This window comes from Cnephaeus nilssonii (genome assembly GCF_951640355.1).
Source record: "Cnephaeus nilssonii genome assembly, chromosome: 18".
Classification (NCBI taxonomy): domain Eukaryota; kingdom Metazoa; phylum Chordata; class Mammalia; order Chiroptera; family Vespertilionidae; genus Cnephaeus; species Cnephaeus nilssonii.
Window position 1 is genome coordinate 16748777 of NC_137089.1, and position 17940 is coordinate 16766716.

Consider the following 17940-nt stretch of genomic DNA (forward strand, 5'->3'; position numbering starts at 1 on the left):
CTCTGAGGCAAGAGTTCATAGAATCTGTGGGTCTTGTATTGTTCTTTGAAGATTTGGATACGTGCAGTTAGAGGGGATGAAAACATCAGGCGTCCGAGAGGAATCAGAACTTGCCTGAAGATGCCAAAGATGTTTTTCCTAGAAAGGTTACATTGATAAGCAGTGAATCATTTGAATATCATTAAAAGAATAACAGGCCCACTACCACAGCCTTTAAAAACATTACATCAGGAAAATGTAAACACAATAGGCTTTTTCGGTGTGTTATTCAACTCAGTAGACTTTATTGATTGCCTCATGGGTGTATATCATTGAAGAAATAAATCAGATAATTATAAGATACAAATAAAATTAAAAGATGACATAAATCATAAAGAATGTCAGAGTGATTACTGTAATCATTATGAATGGTCACTCTGACTTTTTTTTGTTCAAAAATTTTATTCTTACAAACATCTAGGTTTAAAATCAGAAAAAAATCAATTATCTAATATATAATTTTACAAATACTAGTAATCCACAGCTTATCAAAATCCAAGTTAGTAGTTTTTCCAAGTAAAAAACAGTGAGAAAAGATCACACTTTTTTACTAATATTGCCAGCATCTTAGGAAATTTTCCTGAACTTTAAGGACCAAAAGCAATACCCTCTCAAAGAAAAATTAAGTGGTTCAGAGTTCAACAAGCAAGGAAAACTTAATTCAAGACTATTGCAATAGGGGAGAGAGACAGAATTCAACCCACGGAAACAGAAGGCAGGAGAGTGTTTTAGGCAGCTGGGGCAAGCTTGTACAAAACTGCTCGCTGAGCCCAGCAGGCATGGCACAGTGGTTGAGCATCGACCTATGAACCAGGAGGCCATGGTTCACTTACCTGTCAGGGCACATGCCCACATTTTGGTTTCAGGCTAGATCCCCAGGAGGGGATGTGCAGGAGGCATCCAATCCATGATCCTCATCATTGATGTTCCTATCTCTCGCTCCCTCTCCCTTCCTCTCTGAAATCAATAAAAATATATTTTACAAAAGAAAAGGAAAGTGCTAGGTGATGTTAAGGGGAGGTAGGTCACTGTGATTATTCCCACTGCCTTTGCTAATTAGCACTTAGGGAAGTGAGGCTCCCGCTCTCCCACAGAGACTTGGCAATGCCGCACTGTCTCCTTTGAGGGTTACATTTCAAAGGCATGGTGCCCAGGCCCTTGAGCAAGTCATTCCTGGGTTGTAAAACTGGCAACAGGCTGGAAGAAGATTTATATCTCAAAGGGGCAGAGAAAGATTTTACAGTTGGAAGTCTTCTAAAGTGAATGCTCTAAGAAAAGGGAGGCCAGGGGCTCAGTGGGGCAGAAGCACGGCCTGTGTAAAGTTGAGTCAGGCCAAGGGGCATGCTAAGAGGCTGCTGTGGCCCACTTCTCTCATATTAACATTGACACTATTTCACCATTTTGACGTATAAACACAACAGTGTTATATGGCTTGAGCTAAGATTCTGGGATCAAATTTCTTTGCATCGTATTTCTACATTCTGCAGAAGCAAACAAATCTGGAATTATGGTGTTTAATTATACTCTTTCTCACTCTAAAATGGACTTGCTGGTGATTTTTTAAATGTATCTACATAAATATTATCTGCGTATGTGTGCATATGTTTCTATGCATGTGTTTGTAAAAAAATAATAAACACATGCATAGAATTAAGGTTAAAATTAAAGTTGGCAAAAGGAGAGGTTAGCATTAAAAAAAAAAACAGACCTCAGAGGCCTTGATTAGTTCTTAAAGAAATGTTACAAATTTGCTTCAGAGTTTCCCATACATTAAAGCAAGGAAAGCAGCATAAATTGCAATAATGCCCCACACCCCCAGGATTAAGGCAAACCAGAAATTTAGGATAATGGTTTTTCTGGTGTTGAAACCCAACATATATATATATATATATTTTGAGTGCTCATAAGGGCAGTATTTTTGTGTTGGCAAATACTCTGCTAAACCTAATAACTCTCCCTTCCTCTCTGAAATCAATACAAATATATTTTTAAAAGTTTTAAACCTAATAACTGAGTTTATAGCTCTGGTTTTTCCTTGTTTATCATTTTCTTCAATGATGTCCCTCAATACAAACTCTTGGCAAACCCCCAAATTGTAATTCAGTAAAAGTAATGTAGTTAGGAATTAAAATAAAGACATTCATATACACAGCTCTCTAAAGATAGGATTAAGAGTGTCTAGAAGAAAGAATTACATCAGACAATATCACCTTTTCTGTGGGCGGGGAGGTAATCAAACCCTTGCTTAGAATCTGGTGAAACAAATTTTGAGAGTATGAAGTTACCAGTTTGGGAAGCAGAATTTGGAGATCCCAGGTCCTTAATAGATGAGGTCTAGATGCCTTAACAGTTAGCCGAGGGCAGGATGGACTGGAAAGCCCCTTTTGGATATAAGGAGACAAGTGAGCATATGGACTGTATAGCTGCTTACTCCATTATCGGTCGGTTCTATTGAGACTAGAGTCCATTAGAATTGTTTTTCCTCTATTGTCCTATAGCTACTCATGTGCCCTGTACATGAACAGCAATTTGTAGAGTACAGTTTATTTTTTTAACTTGATGGCATCTGTTAGTGAATTCTTTATGTGCAAAGATGATTATTTTATTAATCTCAGTATCCTTAGTACTTAATTAGAGCCTGGTAAATAGTAGAGCACAAAAAAAATAATTTGTTGATTCTATCAATGATTTAAGAAAATGGAAGAAGTTCAAATTTTAAATTTACTTATCGAATATGTACAATTATAACAATGGGCTGGTTCCACCTCCCCTCTGCCCCATGTTTGCCACTTTGCAGGAGGTACAGAAGCATGGGATACTGGGGATAAAGGTCACCCGGTCTGCAACATGACGGCAGACAGTGCTGGTCTTCTTCCAATGCCCACTTTAGCCCTTTCCTTTTTAAAAGGCACCTTGGTTTGTAGTTGGCCATATGGCTGCCTAGAAGAATGGCTGCGTTTTCAGTCTCCCTTAGAATAAGGATGCATAAGTGACTGGCCAATGAAATGCAAGTGGACATGTCACATGTAAACTTTAGGACGCATCCTTCTTCCCCTCTTTCTGCTTTCTGTTGGCTGGAACACGGAGGCGTGTGCTGGAGCTCAGCAGCCACTAGAGCATGAAGGGGAACCGTATGTTGAGATGAAGGGAGCCTCCAGCCATATCCGCCATGGACATAAGACTCAAGATTTGTTTTTTTAATCCTGCAGCCAAGCCTAATGCTTTGGGGCATATTTCTTTTAGAAATCCTTCCCAAATCCCTAAGCCTGGACTGGAAGCCCCTCTTCTGTGCTTCCATGTGCTGTGTAAACCTTTATTTGAACACTTTACCCCATTTTATTACAGTTATCTTTTTTACATAAAGGCATTCTTTGAGGGCAGGAACAATGACTTATATGTGTCATTCATCTTTATCCATGAGCTCTACCTAGAATAGTGTAAGCGCACATAGTATATGCTCAGTAAATATTTAACTGAACAGACAGGACTAATGCTCTGAACTAATTAAAGTGCCTAGCGTAGTACCATGGAATGTAATTGTACCCTAAGCAAGTTTTGGTTCAAGCTCATAGGACACCATACAGCAGGTGCTCAGAAGAAATCTGTGGAAATGTTTGTTACATAATTACGCACTGCTTACCTCTCCACATGTTAATATTAATGTTTATTTGCTCAGTTGTAGTAATGCATGAGTTTTTGTTAAGCCTTTGATAACTATTTGTGCCAAGGAACTCCTTTTTTCGTATCTGCTGTAGGTAAACAAGATCTTTGTTCTGATAATTTTATCACAATTTTAAACCTGATTTAGAGAGCATAACTGGTTGACCATATGGAGAAAAAAATGTGGTACCTCTAAAAACACATTCTGGCCCTGGCTGGTTTGGCTCAGTGGATAGAGCATCGGCCTGTGGACTGAAGGGTCCCGGGTTCGATTCCGGTCAAGGGCACATGCCTGGGTTGCGGGCTTGATCCCCAGTGGAGGACGTGCAGGAGGCAGCCAATCAATGATTCTCTGTCATCATTGATGTTTCTAACTCTCTCCCTCTCCCTTCCCCTCTGAAGTAAAAAAATATATATTAAAATCACACACACACACATTCTGTTCTTTCCTTGAATGAAAAGGAATTCTTTGCTTCAGGGAATAAACATGTTAATAACCTTCCCTTTGGTTTTAAAAGGAAAGCAATGAGCTCATTTTCAGGTTGGTTTTGTTTTATCCTTGGTTTTGTACATATCTTGTACTTTAAGGAAAATTATCATATTTTCTTTTGTGTGTCTTATAACATGACAAAACTATTGACTGGATGAAATAAATCTGTGAAAAGTCATATAGGCCAGGTCCTATACATATCACTTTCCACCTTTTCTTTGTAGGTCTTCTCAACTGAGCGCAACTAAGTGCTTTGTGCATCATTCCAGTGGCAGCGCTCAAATCCCCAGTGATCTTGTCTACTTGGCCGCCTCTCCCTATTCTGAAATCAAGAGAAGACTACTTCACAAGACTCCTCCTGGCATTGCTGCAATGTCTGTATCTAATTTATCATGGTACGTAAATCACTTTCTAATGTAATTATATAAACACACGTATCTATATCATGAAGCGATATTCTGTAAGTTGTACTGTGAGAACTGGAGCAGGGAGAGAACTTGAAAAGTCTCGTTGTCCTGTTTTAGGCTGTGGAAAGCAACCTAGAATTAAAAAGTTTACACTTTTAGCACTCTGGTATCTGGGGACTCTGGGAAGGGGTCAAGCCTACCTATGGTTTCCAGTGACATCAACACCTTTCTTTTCAGCACACCCAGGGAAAAGAGGAGTTGGAATTAAACAGCCTTTCAATGTTCCTATCTGCGGTTATACCCCCATCTACAGGACTAACAAGCCATAAGTTTGGGTCTAAGGTTGGGATAGATATTGTCTCAGTACTTTTCTTCAGAATTCCTGTTTCAACAGCTCTACCCAAATTCAACTGAATAGAACTCAAATATGAAAGAGGAATTTCCCTTATAAATTTTTATCTTTCAAGAACTGGCATTCTGAATAATCTTTTATTTACAGTTTATGCTTAAAAGCTGTTCATGATTTAAAAAAAATAAGTATGAAGATACTTTTCTAGCAAGTAATCAATTTTCAATGGCAGTGAAGAGGGATACTAGCAGGGATGAGTTTGAAACTTTTGTTGAACTTTGGATTTTTTTAAATATGCAAAGAGCTGAACAAGTGAAATGCAAATTCACAGTATTCAAAATGTGAAGAAAAAAACACAAGTAATTGTCTGTTTTTGTAAGTGCCCATCTCATCCTTGTCTTCAGCTTGTGTTGGAAATAGAGATAGCATCAGATTAAAGAGTACTTTCTGCAGCTTAGCTCCATGAATTTATTTTTAGTTAAGTATGCTATTTTTTTAGGACAAAGGGTAGAATTATTTGCTTAGATACAGAGTAGTGTTTCTGAAAGACCTAATTTTTATGGACTCCTTAGACTACATCCTTGGATCCCTATTGGGTGCTAAGGATCTCAGTTTGGAAAACAAAAAATATATATAAAGAAGATAATACCTATTCTGTAAAAATAAAGGAAAAAGTATTTAAATTGTGACTTATTACTATAAAATATGTTTATTATTATTATTAAAATAAAAACTGAACAATTTCTATAGGACCTACAAACTCCTTTGAACCCTTGGGATATATTAAGGACACATTTATTTAAAGGCATCATACCTCTGGCAAATATGTGTGCAAGGTGAATTCTCAAAAAGCAGGCTGCATGCCAAGAAGAAAAAGAAAGAGAGGAGGAAGGGGAGGGGAAAGAGAAGGAGTAGAGGAAGGAGGAGGAGGAGGAGGAGGAGGAGGGAAGGAGGAAGAGATGACAAAGAAGAAGGAGAGGGAGAGGGAGATTAAAACACAGCTATGAAGGTTGTATCTCCCCATTGGGTGTGGTTGGCTTGGTTCACAGAGGCTGACTGTGAAGGCTGTCCTTGGTGTGCACCTCAGTGAAGAGCTGCCTTGATGTGATTCAGGGATTTGGTCAAGGGCCATACGAAACCCAGTGAACTCCACAGAGAGAGAGCTTGTATGTTGTGGTGCCAGCCCAGTGGCCCAGCCCAGCACCTCTAGTTTAGAAGATTTTCTATAAATTCATGCTGCGTATTTCAGTGAAAAAATGCAAAGCAAGTATTTCAATGGTAAAATAGTATTTTCATACTAAAATGAAATTGAAAATGGTGGTGGTATCTTACAGAATTCACATATATGAAGTTTGGTAGAATTCTTTCCATGTCAAAGGCTCATATTTTACAGAAATAATTTGTGGATATTTTCACTCCACAGGACCCTTAATTCTGGCTAATGTTGCTCATTAGAGTTCTATGCAGGGAGCTTTAACTGGTTTTACCAGTGTCGTGCCATCGTACAACTGTGCGGGCTTTGGCATCTCCATTCTCCCTCTTAGCATTTGTGCCCCCCACCTGCCGGCCAGGAATATAGGAAGGAAATCTAAGATAAGCAAAACAAATCACCACTCATCAATTCTTTCTGCGAATTCCTCGTGAAGCTATGTTATTTTGTGAAATTATTATAGTCCAGGGTCTGGCTCTCTGTTTGAAATCCAGTCACTCAGGTATAAAAATACTGACATTGCAAAATAAATGGGTTGACAGATGATTAATTTAAAATAAGATATGTATGTTGAAAGTGCACAGAATGCTTGATTGGGCCTGACCAGGGCAGTCTGTAACTGTTGGGAATCCAAGTGGGAAGTTTGGCTGAGGTCTCAGTATCATAGCGAGTAAAGTTAACCTGCTTTCAATGTTCTGAGGAATCAGGACAGAATGCACCTGGCAGGACCTGTCTGTCAGTGAGGATGTACGCGCCAGACACCTCCATCTGCTTCTCAGGGCGGCTTCTTCGTGGCCTGGAGTTACAGTAACACCGTGTTTGTCTCTGTCATTCTTCTGAATTCCACTTCTGCCGGACTTTCATTAACATCAGCTGAGTTTATAGTCAAAACCGAATTTACTCTGCGAACAGTTTGGTCTGCCTACCATGACGTGGTACGTCCCTGACCATGTCCGTGTATTGATTTTGAAATTTAAATATCAGGTCTAACGGGGGGGACTAGTGCCTAATTGTGGTTCCCATACCAACCTAGGAATTTAGAAAATGTAGGTTAAGATACTTACATTTATGTTTACGGTTATCAGGTAATACACCCAGCTTTCAAATACCCAGTAGAAGCAAGGTATCTTTTTACATAGTAAAATAAATACTTTCTTGCTCTAGTAGTTATGTGTCTGGCCTGTGAAAGAAACATAAAGTCATTTGGCGCTTTCACGGAAATCTCAAAAAGAAAAACAGTTTCGGAAACTTCCAAGTTTCTAGGAACCTGCACTGTGGATCAGCTAAGGAGAGTGGTGGGAACTGACTCTAGGAGTCACCTGGTGACACACTGCAGACGTCCGCCGCCTCCTGCCCGCAGATAATTACCAGGCAGACAGTGATGGAGCTGATGCTGGGAGATAGAGAGAGGGATGCGCAGGATCAGCTGCAGACACCCAGGCACAGGGGACAGGTTCCAGGCTCTGCTCCGAGGGAGAGGACTGTTGCTGGCAGCCGAGATAATTAACAGGAGACACGAAGAGGCACAAAGAGTTGAAAAAGGCTCCAGGATCTGTAGCATGAAGAGGGAAATGGTGATGCCAGGGGCTCGTGGCAGGCCGTTCAGTGCTTCTTCACCTGATAATCATCCTCAATCCCTCCTTGTAAAAATATTTTATTATAATATATATATCTTATATATACTGTATATCTTATAAAATATATGCCTATCTTACCTTATAATAGAGAAACATGCAAATTGACCGCACCTCCGCTATGCCCACGATTGGGCCGGCAGGAGGCTGGGGGCGGGACTCCGGGTGGCATATCCGCCGTTGAGAAGTTCAAGATGGCGGTGCCAAGTGGCCGGGCCCATGCCGCTGCTCCTGGGGGTGCCTGAAGCGATTGGCACCCCGGGGGGCGTGGCCGGGCCCATCAGCACCCCGAGGGGGCATGGCTGGGCCCATGCCGCCGCTCCCGGGGGTGCCTGGGGCCATCGGCACCCCGGGGGGGCGTGGCCGGGCCCATGCCGCCACTCCCCGGGGTGCCTGGGGTGATCGGCACCCCGGGGGTCGTGGCCGGGCCCATCGGCACCCCGGGGGGGCGTGGCTGGACCCATGCCGCCGCTCCCGGGGGGTGCCTGGGGCAATCGGCCACCTAGGGGGGCGTGTCCGGGCCCCTCCCGCCCCTCCTGGGGGTCCTGGGGTTGATCGTCCACCTGGGAGGGCATGGTCCTGCCCCTTCTGCCCCTCCCGGGGGTTCCGGGGGTCGATCGGCCACCTGGGGGGGCGTGGCCCGGCCCCTCCTGCCGCTCCCAGGGGTCCCAGGGGTCGAGGCTTTCCTGGCCTTGGGCACCAGCGGGGAGCCTGCACGGATCGCAGGAAACCACTGGGGGTCGGCTCCTGCGATCCTTAGCAAGGATGTTGGGTGCCGCCGAGCCCAAGGCCACCGCCCGGGGCCAAGCCCCGACCCTGAAAAAGGCAGAAGGCGGTGGCCACAGCCAAGGCCTGGGTCCCTGGTGCCGGCAGAAAACTGGTGCAGGCAGCCAGGTGAATGAAGGTCTGTTGCATGAATCTTCGTGCAAACGGGCTACTAGTGTATATATAACATATATAGAAAATTTAAAAACATACATTAAGCCATGTAAATATTATCGAGTGAACATGCACATGGCATTTACCAGGCACCAGGCACTGGTTTAGACATTAGCTGACATTAACCCACATGCTTATTAGGAATGTAGTATGATGATTTGCACCTCCACAAATGGAAAAGTTAAGCACTGCAAGCTAAGTAATTGGCCCAATGTGACACAGCCTTTAAGTAGTGGAGTTAGCAAATGAATACAGGCCGCTGGTTGGTGTTCCTAAGCACTACACTGCCTGTGTCAAACCAAAACAGCCCTAACCACTGCACACCCATGTAAAAACCACAACAGCCCTAACCACTACCTGTGTCAAAACGAAAACAGTCCACGTGAAGGCAGTATCCTGGCTGTGTGTGTGTGTGTGTGTGTGTGTGTGTGTGTGGCTTCAAGGCAAGAGCCTGGCTTCCATTTCCAACTTGAAGATTTCCCTTGATGTCCTCCAATGTAGAGATCCTGGAAGGGAGTGTCGGGACCTGGGAACACAACCAGGCACTGGAATAGTATTGCAGGTGGGGTGGGGGTTAGGGGAGGAGCCCCCTAATTTCCTAGGGGAGGTAAGGAGGCTGCTGCAATCAGAAACTTAGTTGAACTTCCAAAATTGCATAAAGTGTAACCTACAAAATGTAAATCTTCGTTCCACTCGTTATGCTCCAGGCTAGAAAGTGTCAGGTTCCCATCATGATACAAACGAAGCACAACAGAAAGCTATCAGCCCTGGACCATGATTCCACTGAAATGGTCTTCCATTGCCCATCTCACAGAGACCCCCCCACAAACAAATCACATCCTGTCTGTTCTCCCAGACCCGACTGCACCCTGAGCTTCCGTTATTTTAGTGGACCGTACGTATGTTTTAATCAGACTTTAGAGTGGCCCCACTGATTTTGCCAAATGACATCTTTTTGACCCAAAATTGGTTTTCATTGTGATGCCTGCAAACACTTCAGCTTTTGACCCACAGTATCTGGAAGACAGTATGGTACCTGGCAGAGGTGGAGGTAATTCAACTAGAGCCAGGGATTGGAGAAAGAAGACACTGGATGAAAGTAAGAAGCCGAGGAGCAAGTAGTAATCTATTGAGCATTCTTAATGTGCCACGCCCTGAGCTGAACACCGGATGCCATGTCCATGAAAAGTGGCAGCTACTCTCATGGGAACCCATATGTTAGCCAGGAAGACCAAGTAATTAAACGACTGATTTAATGTGACAAGTACTCTAAAGAGGTATGTTCCAGGTGTTTTTATGGAACAAAACGGGCATTTGTTTATCCAGCTTGGGAAGAAATGACTGATTTTTCACAAATACAAATACATATCTTGCATTTAGTTATAAAAATAAAGAAATATGCTGATTACAAAGAGTCAAATGCTACAGAAAATTATAAAACAAATAAAATGTAACCTAAATCATACCATTCATAGAAAACCAGTTATAAATGCTGAGGTATATTTCTTTCTACATATACGCACATATTTTTGCAAAACTGTACTCAAACCACACATGATTTTTTTAATGTTTTTTTAAATTGCTTTTTAGAGAGATAGGAAGGGAGAGGGATAGAGAGATAGAAACATCAAGGAGAGAGAAACATTATTGATCAGCTGCCTCCTGCACACCCCGCACTGGGGATCAAGCCCGCAACCCTGGGCATGTCCCCTGATCGGGAATCGAATTGGTGACTTCTTTGTTCATGGGTCGATGCTCAACCACTAAGCACACCAGCTGGACCACACGTGATATTTTGGCATCTTCTGTTTTCACTGAACAGTTTCTGTGGCCATCTCTGCATTTGATGGGTATAGGGTGACATCATCATGTGTAAAGGCTGGGCGGCCTATGGGTGGCAGGAGCGTTATTTACTTGACCCGTCTAGATTAGACCTGCATGTGTATTTTTTTAATTTTACTTTTTGCAATGATAAGTACTTCTTTAGTGAGAAAACTTATTTAAATATTGCTGGGTCACATGGTGCTGTGCCATTTAGGGGATGTGGTAAGGCCCTATCCTGTTGCAGCTCCCTACATTGCAGACATCAAGGCTGTGGAGAAAATTTGTATTTCTGAGAAAGTGTCTCCTCAACTCATCTCCTTTTTTATTTTAGGAAAGGCCCGTTATGTATGTTAATGCTTTCACCAAATTTAGTCCCTCATAAAGATTGAAAACCTGCTGCTAATTCTCAATGAAATATGTACTTACAGTTGACTAATAGAATTTTACACATGTCAACAAAATATTCTAAGCACTCGTAGGTTGGAAATATAACAAAGTGTGAGTTGTGTAAATTATTGTTATATTGACTAAATTTAGAAGTGGTGAATGGTCTTTAATGAATATGCTTATAGTATAAAATGTTATTGTGAATGTTGGCAAATTTAGTGTTACTCTACTCAAATTTAATGATACTCGAGATGAAAACGAATTTGAATTATCTTCTTCATCCAAAAGTAAGAGTGTGTTAGAATCCTAGAATTGAGAAAGATGCAAATTTACAAGTGTAGCTTTTGCTACACATAATTTATAATATTTTTATCTTAGTTCTTCTTCAATGAATAAATGAAGAAGTGAATTATTCCTTATCATTCTTTGGCACCTGGATTTATTTGAAAAAAAAAATCTGGAGGGAGAGAGGCAGCCTATTTACTCCAAGGAGGGGATAAAATCAGTATTTTTCTTCAAAAGTTGCCTTGTCCACTGTTCTGCAAACGATTTGCCCTGTTTACACTGTGAAAAGGCAGGTTCTAGGGGGCCAGGATTTCCAGTAGCAGAGGAAGTAGAGACTTGAATTGTCTCTGTTTTTGGAGGGATCAGATCCCATAGAGCGGGAAAATGTGGATAAAGTAGAGATTGCAAGGGAAGGTTTACCCTGAGTTTTACAGTAGAGGTAAAAGTCAGAATTGTCAATAGACTTTCATTAGAGAAGAGAGAAAAAAGGAAATGACTAGATGTAAATATAAAGCTAATGTTTCTAATTGAAATAAAGACGAGACTTTCCAAGTGATAGGAAAAGCTTAGTTGGCAAGGTATTCTATTTCTCAGCATGGGAAATGCATGCTGAATGATGGACTAATATATGTAGGTACTAGGAAGAGAGACTGGGTCTGAGTGCTTAAAATTTAATCTTCATGTAAGCGGGGCTGTTAAGCTGGTAAAGGATAGAGCCAGAGCTTAGAAGAAGAGTAAGTTGATTTTAAAGAACAAGTAAGGAACAAATAACATAGGAGAGGCAGCGAGGAGAGAATAATATAGCCAAAATGAAAACTCAAGAGAAATAAAAATGTGTCCCCAAAATTACATAACACTTTAAGTTATAGTGTGATGGTTTGGAAGCAAGGGAAGTTACTGAATTCTGAAAAGTTCCAATATATATTTCTATTCATATTATGCCTTTTCAAATAGAAATCACTTCATTATTCACGTAATTAATACTATTTTGATTTGGGCTAGACACTTTAAGTAAACACATTATGTTTGTGGAGTTCCCTGACCATTTTGGCTTTGCGCTCTATGCCTTTAAAAATAGCTTTTTAAAAATTAAACATTTATAGGAAACTTCTTGGATATTTTTCTCTATATATCTACCTCAAATTACTTCTCCTGGAATAAATAAATAATTACTAAAACAGAGCATTTTACTTTTGTTCTTAAACACTAGTACCATCTAAACATGAATCACCTTTTGAAGAAAATTGTTTGGTAACTTTTGGTCTGCTTAGAGAAGTTTGCTTGCTTGTGAAATTAATGAATCCGAGGTTGCAGGTTCAGTTCCCACAGGGACCAATTAGTTTAACTGTCCTTCCTAGCAAAAGCCTACACCTATGACCTTGACGGGCCCTTCTTCCCAACCCCACCATTGATCTCAAGTCATTAGAAACAATTGAATGATGATCACCAATTCACAGTCAGTATTGGGAAAAAATATAAACAAGTGTTTTCAGGGATTCATAATGGGTCACATGTATCATCTTCCTTTTGAATATCAAATAGGACTATACATATGTTTTGAAATATGGCTTTTCATCATTTTCAGAGAAATCGTAATTTGCTCTCTTGTGAAAGAATTAACAATGAATGATCAATCACAGCAATGTTTCCTTATTGTAGAAGCTTTAACATAAAGCTGGGCTGTGCATTCGCACCTTAGACTAGTGTTACTAGACACCAGCCCTTTTTGAACTTAACCATCAGGATAAATGCCAGTGCATGGTCTGTGAAAATATCTTAGTTATTTAAATAGTCATGTAGGCCAAGGTATGTAATTTCCAAAATTAAGTTGACTATAAAATTTTAAATATCTTTTGCCAGCGGCATATAACATGTTCAGTGATTGTGTTATCTTAATATATATCCCCCATCATCTTTTTGTGTTTATTGGATTTTGTTTGTATTTTTAAAATATATTTTTATTTATTTCAGTGAGGAAGGGAGAAAGAGAGAGAAACATCAATGATGAGAGAGAATCACTGATCAGCTGCCTTCTGCACGGCCCACACTGGGGACCAAGCCCGCAACCTGGGCATGTTCCCTGACAGGGAATTGAACCTTGACATTCTGGTTCATGGGTCGATGCTCTCCCACTGAGCCATGCCAACTGGGCATTGTTTGTATATTTTTAACTTGTTTTTAAGATTGTGAAGAGAGTTCATCTTGATTTTAAAGTCATTCCAGTTTAATTGAGATAATAAAAAACACTTTTTAACTCTATTAGATGCTCAATGAAAGAGATCCATTCATTTATACTTGGCTTTACATTCCTTTTTAAAGAATAGGTTCATTGTTATGAGTTTCAGAGTAATTTAAAAATAATTCCCGAACAGTTAGAGATAAATTAGTATAGCTTAATTGCACATAGGCTGTCACTACACTTTCATGGAAATGAGGAAATACTTTCTTAAATTTAAATTCACCCATCTCTTCATTCAACAAATTTTTTGAGTGCCTACCATGTGCAATTTTCAATGCTGTGGGTAGAATGATGAATGAAACACAAGTTCCTGCTCTCATTCTAGTGCTGGGGACAGATATAAACAGATAAGCAAATATGTTTTATAATATTAGATAGTGATATGTATTTTGAAGAATAATTGAGCAGAGTGAAAAGAACGATCCTCAGGAAAAGCCTGTTGAACCAGGTGGTATTTAAGCAAAGAGGGAAATGAGCTTTACAAGTTGGAGGAGGAAACCATTTTAGGCAGAGAACAGGAAGGACAAAGGCCCTGAGGCTGAACTGTACCTGTCTGAGGAACCATCAAGAAATCCAGTTCAGTGGAAATAGCCAATAGGGGCAGGGGTGGGGGGAGGGAGTCCCAGGAACTGAGCTTGGGGAGGTATCAGGGACCATGTAGGTCAGGAGAAAGACTGGATTATGTTTCAAATATGATGGGAAACTTTGTCCTCACTTATTAGGTTATAGACAGAAGTTTACATAAAATTCAAATTTAGCAAAGTTCAGTGAATATTGAGAGCAGAGTCTTGATCTAATTTCTATTTCAAAAGGACGACTCACTGATATTCAAATTTTATGAAAACAATTTATATTATATTCTTAATATAAACACTCAGAGATATAATTAATAAGATCTAATAATGAAAGAAAAAAAGAGGTTAATGAAAAACATTTTTCACAAATATAGCTTGTGTCTCATTATCAATCATTTTAAGAGTCCACAAATCTCATATCTATGAATACTTAAGGACATAATAGAAGAGATATTTCATCTATAGAAATATTTCATCTTGAATCAAGGAGTGATTTTGTAAATTGCAAAAACTGAGAATAGGTTATCAATTATCCAACTTAAGCTTCATTTATTTTGAAATCTCTTCCCTCACACCATAAACTTGAAGGTTATTTTCATTGTATAAGCACAAAGGTGCATTAAGCAATGAAATGTCTATTCTATATTGGTTATTTAATGTATGAGAAATTAAATATAATATAACATCCATTCAAATACTAACATATGTTTTGGAGAGAATATTGGCATACAAGTAATAGGTGTTCTTTCTTGGAAAAAACATTTACTTTTATTCTAAGGTTATGACGTTTCTACACTTTTTAAATTTATATTTATTGTTGAAAATATTACAGATGTTCTCCTTCCTCCCCCACTCTCCCCTCTCCCCCCACAACTGCCCCCCCCTGCCCCCGCACCTAGCGCACTATTGTCTTTGTCCATGGATTATGCTTATATGCATACTAGAGGCCCGGTGCACGGATTCCTGCACCATTGGGGTCCCTTGGCCTGGCCTGTACCCTCTCGTAATCCAGGACCCCTCAGGGGATGTCGGACTGCTGGTTTCGGCTCGATCCCCACAGGCCAAAGATCTTTGGTTAATCTCTTCCCGCCCTCCCAGCTTCCCTCTTCCCTCTGAGATTCATTAGTCTGTTCCATGTTTCCATGCCTGTGCGTTGAGCATCTGCCCTCTGGTGGTCTGTGTATGTCATAGCTACCTGTCGAAAAGTCGAATGGTCGAATCATCGCTTAGGCTTTTATATATATATAAATAAGTCCTTTAATCTCTTCCCACCCTTCCCCCTTCCCTGTAAGATTCCACATTTCTATATCTGTTTTGTTCATCAGTTTATTTTGTTCATTAGATTCCACATATAAGTGAGATTATGTGATACTTGTCTTTCTCTGACTGGCTTATTTTGGATAACATAATACTTTTCAGGTCCCTCCACGCTGTCTCAAAGGTAAGAGATCCTTCTTTTTTTCTGCTGCATAGTATTCCATTGTGTAAATGTACCACTTTTCTTCACTCATCTACTGATGGGCACTTGGGCTGTTTCCAGATCTTAGCTATTATAAACAGAACTGCTATGAATATAGGGGTGTGTACATTTTTCCTGATTGGTGTTTTGAGATTCTTAGGATATATTCCTAGAAGTGGTATCTAGGAATGGATGTATTTAATGGCAGTATTTAATTTCTTTTTAGGAAATTCCACTCTGTTTTCCAAGGTGGCTGCACCAGTCTATATTCCCACCAGCAATGTACTAGGGTTACTTTTCTCCACATTCTTCCCAGAACTTGTTTTTTGTTGATTTATTGATGGTAGCTATTCTGGCAGGTGTGAGGTAATACCTCATTGTCATTTTAATTTGCATCTCTCTGATGATTAGTGACTTTGAATATTTTCATCTGTCTCTTGGCCATCTCTATGTCCTCTTTGGAGAAGTGTCTATTTATGTCCTTTGTCCCTTTTAATTGGATTGTTTGTCTTCCTTTTGTTATGTTGTATAAGTTGTTTATATATTTTGGAAATTAACCCCTTATCATATGTATCATTGGCAAATATGTTCTCCCATACAGTGGGCTCCCTTTTCATTTTGTTGATGGTTTCCTTGAAAAAACAATAAACAAATGGGACTATGATTTCTTTTATTGTACTGGTTATAGAATGGAAGTTAGGTTATTTTTTCTTTTTTTTATATTTTTACTTGACAAAAGTTGGAAACACAATGTTGGTCTCACTCCTCCCCCATCCTGTGTGTGTGTGTGTGTGTGTGTGTGTGTGTGTGTGTGTGTGTGTGTTTTAATTTAATTGGACCATACAACCAAAAAGTCTGGAACTTCTGGTGTACTGGGAATTATTTCAAACCAGCTCTAACCCAAAGTAATTGTCAATGGCTTATGATCCAGTCACAGATATCTGCTATCTTCATTTGGCACTATGGAGTTGTAGATTCAGTGTGTTGAGAAGTTTGAAAATGATTGTATTGCCTAGAATGGGATCAAATGGTCTTGCGAGCATATAATATTCAACCTAGTGAATCCTTTTTTATTTTTATTTTTTTACTAGAGCTATGCAAGCCATTGCCTATATAAGGAGGCATGGCTAGTCCATCCTTTCCGGGTGCACTTTTACCATTTGATGTCCAAGAAGTATCTCTACAGGGTTACATTTATTTCTTCTCTGCTACTTATATTAGTAATATTTAACATTTACACATTTCCCTTCTTTTTTATTCTTACATTTTATTTATCTGATGGTGTTAATGTTGCTTCCTGGTATTTCAGCACTCATTTTTTATTATGGCCAAAATCAGTTAATTGCTCAATGCTAATTGTTAATGCTGCTTCCAAGCATTAGAAAACATTTGTGTGCCCTAATGACTAGGTGTTGAGCCTTGGGATGTGTTTTGATTATGCAGAATTTGGAAAGCTAAATGCTCTCAGTCACACTCACATTTACAGTGGTCACATAAATTGTATTCGGTGAGTTAAAACTATTCATTAGAGATCCCAGTTGAACTCAAGTGGACATTTTTCTTTGTTCATGAAAAAATAGTACATGATTTTACTTTGGTGCTAAGTGTTCAGTAACAGATGATTTTCTAAAGACCCACATGCCCCAGGCCTCCCCATTTCAGTTGAGAACTTGTGGTAGAAAGATGCAGTTCTGAGATGTCCACCACCTTTCCGACTGATAAATTTCATGTAGGAGGATAATATATTTCCAGATGGTATTTTCAACTTTATGCACACTAGCTTCATAGACTCCTGCTGTAACTGAAAATTGGTTTTACTCCAATATTTGACAAAACAATTAGATTAGATTAACTACTCTTTGGTTTTAGATTACTGATACAAAGTGCTCTCATGAATGTGACAAAAAAAAAATTTAAATATTTAAATTCAAGCTAATTGATGTCACTGGGTGCATTTTCACTTAGACATTTTCCCTGAGGTTTTCACAGTATCATAAAATTGTATTCAGATATAAAATTTGCATAGAATGAGGCTTATTAAAATTTTGATGATCTTTTGCAATCTATAATATTCTTTCTAGTGTTTGTATGGAAAAGTGCCTAGATATTTGAGATGACTATAAAGATGATGACATGAAAATATTTAAAAAGCATCTGTTAATTCAGTGGCCTGGTAAAAATATTCATTATATTCATTACTTCTGGGTTTTCATATCATCTGAGTACGAGAAAGTAATTTTATTAAAGTGAGGATTTGCTTGGTATCCTTCCATATTTGTTTCAAGTTCAGATTTTAAGCATTTGGAGAATAAAACAGACATATAAAGCACTATATTTGGCAAGGTATAAATGTGATTGAAGTTCTAAATATTAGGAGGACATGTATGATGAGCTATAGGAAACTGCAGCTTCCCAGTTAGAATGTATCTGGACAACCTACTAC

The 17940-nt window shown here is 39.6% G+C and overlaps 1 protein-coding gene across 1 annotated transcript in view; it reads left to right on the forward strand.

Moving 5' to 3' along the window:
- The window catches only part of OXR1 (oxidation resistance 1), a 343514-nt gene that overhangs the window by 63457 nt on the left and 262117 nt on the right, over positions 1-17940 (forward strand). The window contains exon 2 of the mRNA XM_079796642.1: positions 4414-4584. Within this exon, the coding sequence (XP_079652768.1) occupies positions 4562-4584 (23 nt within the window). The 5' untranslated portion in view covers positions 4414-4561. The remainder of the gene's footprint in view (positions 1-4413; positions 4585-17940) is intronic.